At 52.1% G+C, this 1,966-nt stretch overlaps 1 protein-coding gene across 1 annotated transcript in view; it reads left to right on the top strand.

The window, feature by feature from the left end:
• The window catches only part of PRDM12 (PR domain containing 12), a 25,936-nt gene that overhangs the window by 14,023 nt on the left and 9,947 nt on the right, over nt 1-1,966 (top strand). The window contains exon 4 of the mRNA XM_011931435.1: nt 263-374. Coding sequence (XP_011786825.1) covers nt 263-374 — 112 coding nt within the window. The remainder of the gene's footprint in view (nt 1-262; nt 375-1,966) is intronic.

The raw sequence follows: 1,966 nt of genomic DNA, 5'->3' as shown, positions 1-1,966 counted from the left end.
AAAAAAAAAAGAAGCTCTCCTGTGGCCAGAGCATGGACAGAGATGGCCTGGGCAGGGAGAGGGGGACAGAGGGGTTTGACACCCCAGGGTCTTCCATGTTTATGCAGCTTGCTGGGACAGCTCAGTGGAAATGGGCCTGTGTAGCTTTCTCAGGGCTGAGACTGGGTCCAGGTCTCCTGACTGTGAAGGGGTGCTCAGAGACCCCCAACTCTCACCTCCCAGCTGCTGCCTCCCTGACCTCCTCTTGCCTCCCTCCCTGCAGATGATCCCACCCGACCAGGAACTGCTGGTGTGGTACGGAAACTCACATAACACCTTCCTGGGGATCCCTGGTGTGCCTGGGCTAGAGGAGGACCAGAAAAAGAACAAGCATGGTAGGTGTTCTCCATGGGGCCACTGAGACACAGACCCACGGAGAGGGGAGCCCAGGGAGGGGAGAGAGAGAATGAGAGAGGCAGGGAGGTTCTTGACCTCCGGGGACCTCAGTTCAATGTCTGGCAGCATTGAGCAGATAAGACATACAGGTCCAAGGAGGCTGATGCCCCTGGAGCTGCCACATGGGCCGGGCATGGGTGGGAGATGGTCCTCCTGCTTCCTGGCCAAAATAGACTGGGGGGTATGTGGGGGAGACCAGAGAGGCAATGAGGTGTGACAGGAGAAGAAAGGGGCTGGGCAGCAGGAACCTGGATTGAGTTCTAGTTCTGCTGTGCAATCTTGGAAATGTCCTGTGCCTCAGTTTCCTCATCTGTAAAGGGAAGGTCCTAGGCAAGATAATCTCTAAGTTCCCTTCCGGTTCTGACAACTTGTATATTTCCTTGCCCTGTCGCTGATGTCTGGTGCAGGGTCTGGCACAGAGTAGGTGTTCCGTATAAGCCTGTTGAAGGCAGGCAGGACAGACTGTGCCTGTGTGTGTGTTGCGGGGACGCTGCCCATCACAGCAGAGACCATTTGCTCAACTATTTCTTGCCAAGAACTGGGCTAAACCTTTGGCAGATATCATCCCACTGGATCTCCATAAAACCTCTGTGTATTTTTTTTCTTTCTTCTTTTTTCTTTTTGAGCCTGAGTTTCACTGACACCCAGGCTGGAGTGCAGTGGCGCGATCTTGGCTCACTGCAATCTCTGCCTCCCAGGTTCAAGCAATTCTCCTGCCTCAGCCTCCCGAGTAGTTGGGATTACAGGCACGCACCACCATGCCCAGCTAATTTTTGCATTTTTACCAAAGATGGGGTTTTGTTATGTTGGCCAAGCTAGTGTTGAACTCCTGACCTCAAGCGATCTCCCCACTTCGGCCTCCCAAAGTACTGAGATTACAGGTGTAAGCCATCGCACCTGGCCTGTGAAATTTGATTATCCATATTTTTATTTAATTTAATTTATTTTTGAGGCAGGATCTCTCTCTGTCGCCCAGGCTAGAGTACAGTGGCACTATCTTGGTTCACTGCAGCCTCAACCACCTGGGCTCAAGTTATCCTCCCATCTCAGCCTCCCAGGTAGCTGAGACCACAGTCATGCACCACCACACCTGGCTAATTTTTTAAATTTATTGTACAGATGGGGTCTTGCCATGTTGCCCAGTTGGTCTGGAACTCCTGGGCTCAAATGATCCTCCTGCCTCTGCCTCCCAAAGTGCTGGGATTACAGGCATGAGGTACTGTGGTCGGTGGTCCTTATTTTTGGAGGATGAACCTGAGCTGGTGAGCTACTGTTTATTAAGTCCTTGCTCTGCAGCTGATGTTTTACAAACATTAATTTCTCTAGGCTGGGCATAGTGGCTCATGCCTGTAATCCCAGCACTTTGGGAGGCAGAGACAGGAGGATCATTGAGCCCAGGAGTTCCAGACCAGCCTGGGCAACATAGCAAGACCCCATCTCTACAAAAAATTTAAAAAATAGCCAGGTGTGCTGGCACGAGCCTGTGGTCCCAGCTACCTGGGAGGCTGAGGTGGAAGGATCACTTGAACCC

The sequence above is a fragment of the Colobus angolensis genome, unplaced genomic scaffold (assembly GCF_000951035.1).
Source record: "Colobus angolensis palliatus isolate OR3802 unplaced genomic scaffold, Cang.pa_1.0 Scaffold9, whole genome shotgun sequence".
In the NCBI taxonomy this organism is placed as follows: domain Eukaryota; kingdom Metazoa; phylum Chordata; class Mammalia; order Primates; family Cercopithecidae; genus Colobus; species Colobus angolensis.
Note: the sequence above shows the minus strand (reverse complement) of the source record. Positions and strands in the feature narration are given on the sequence as shown.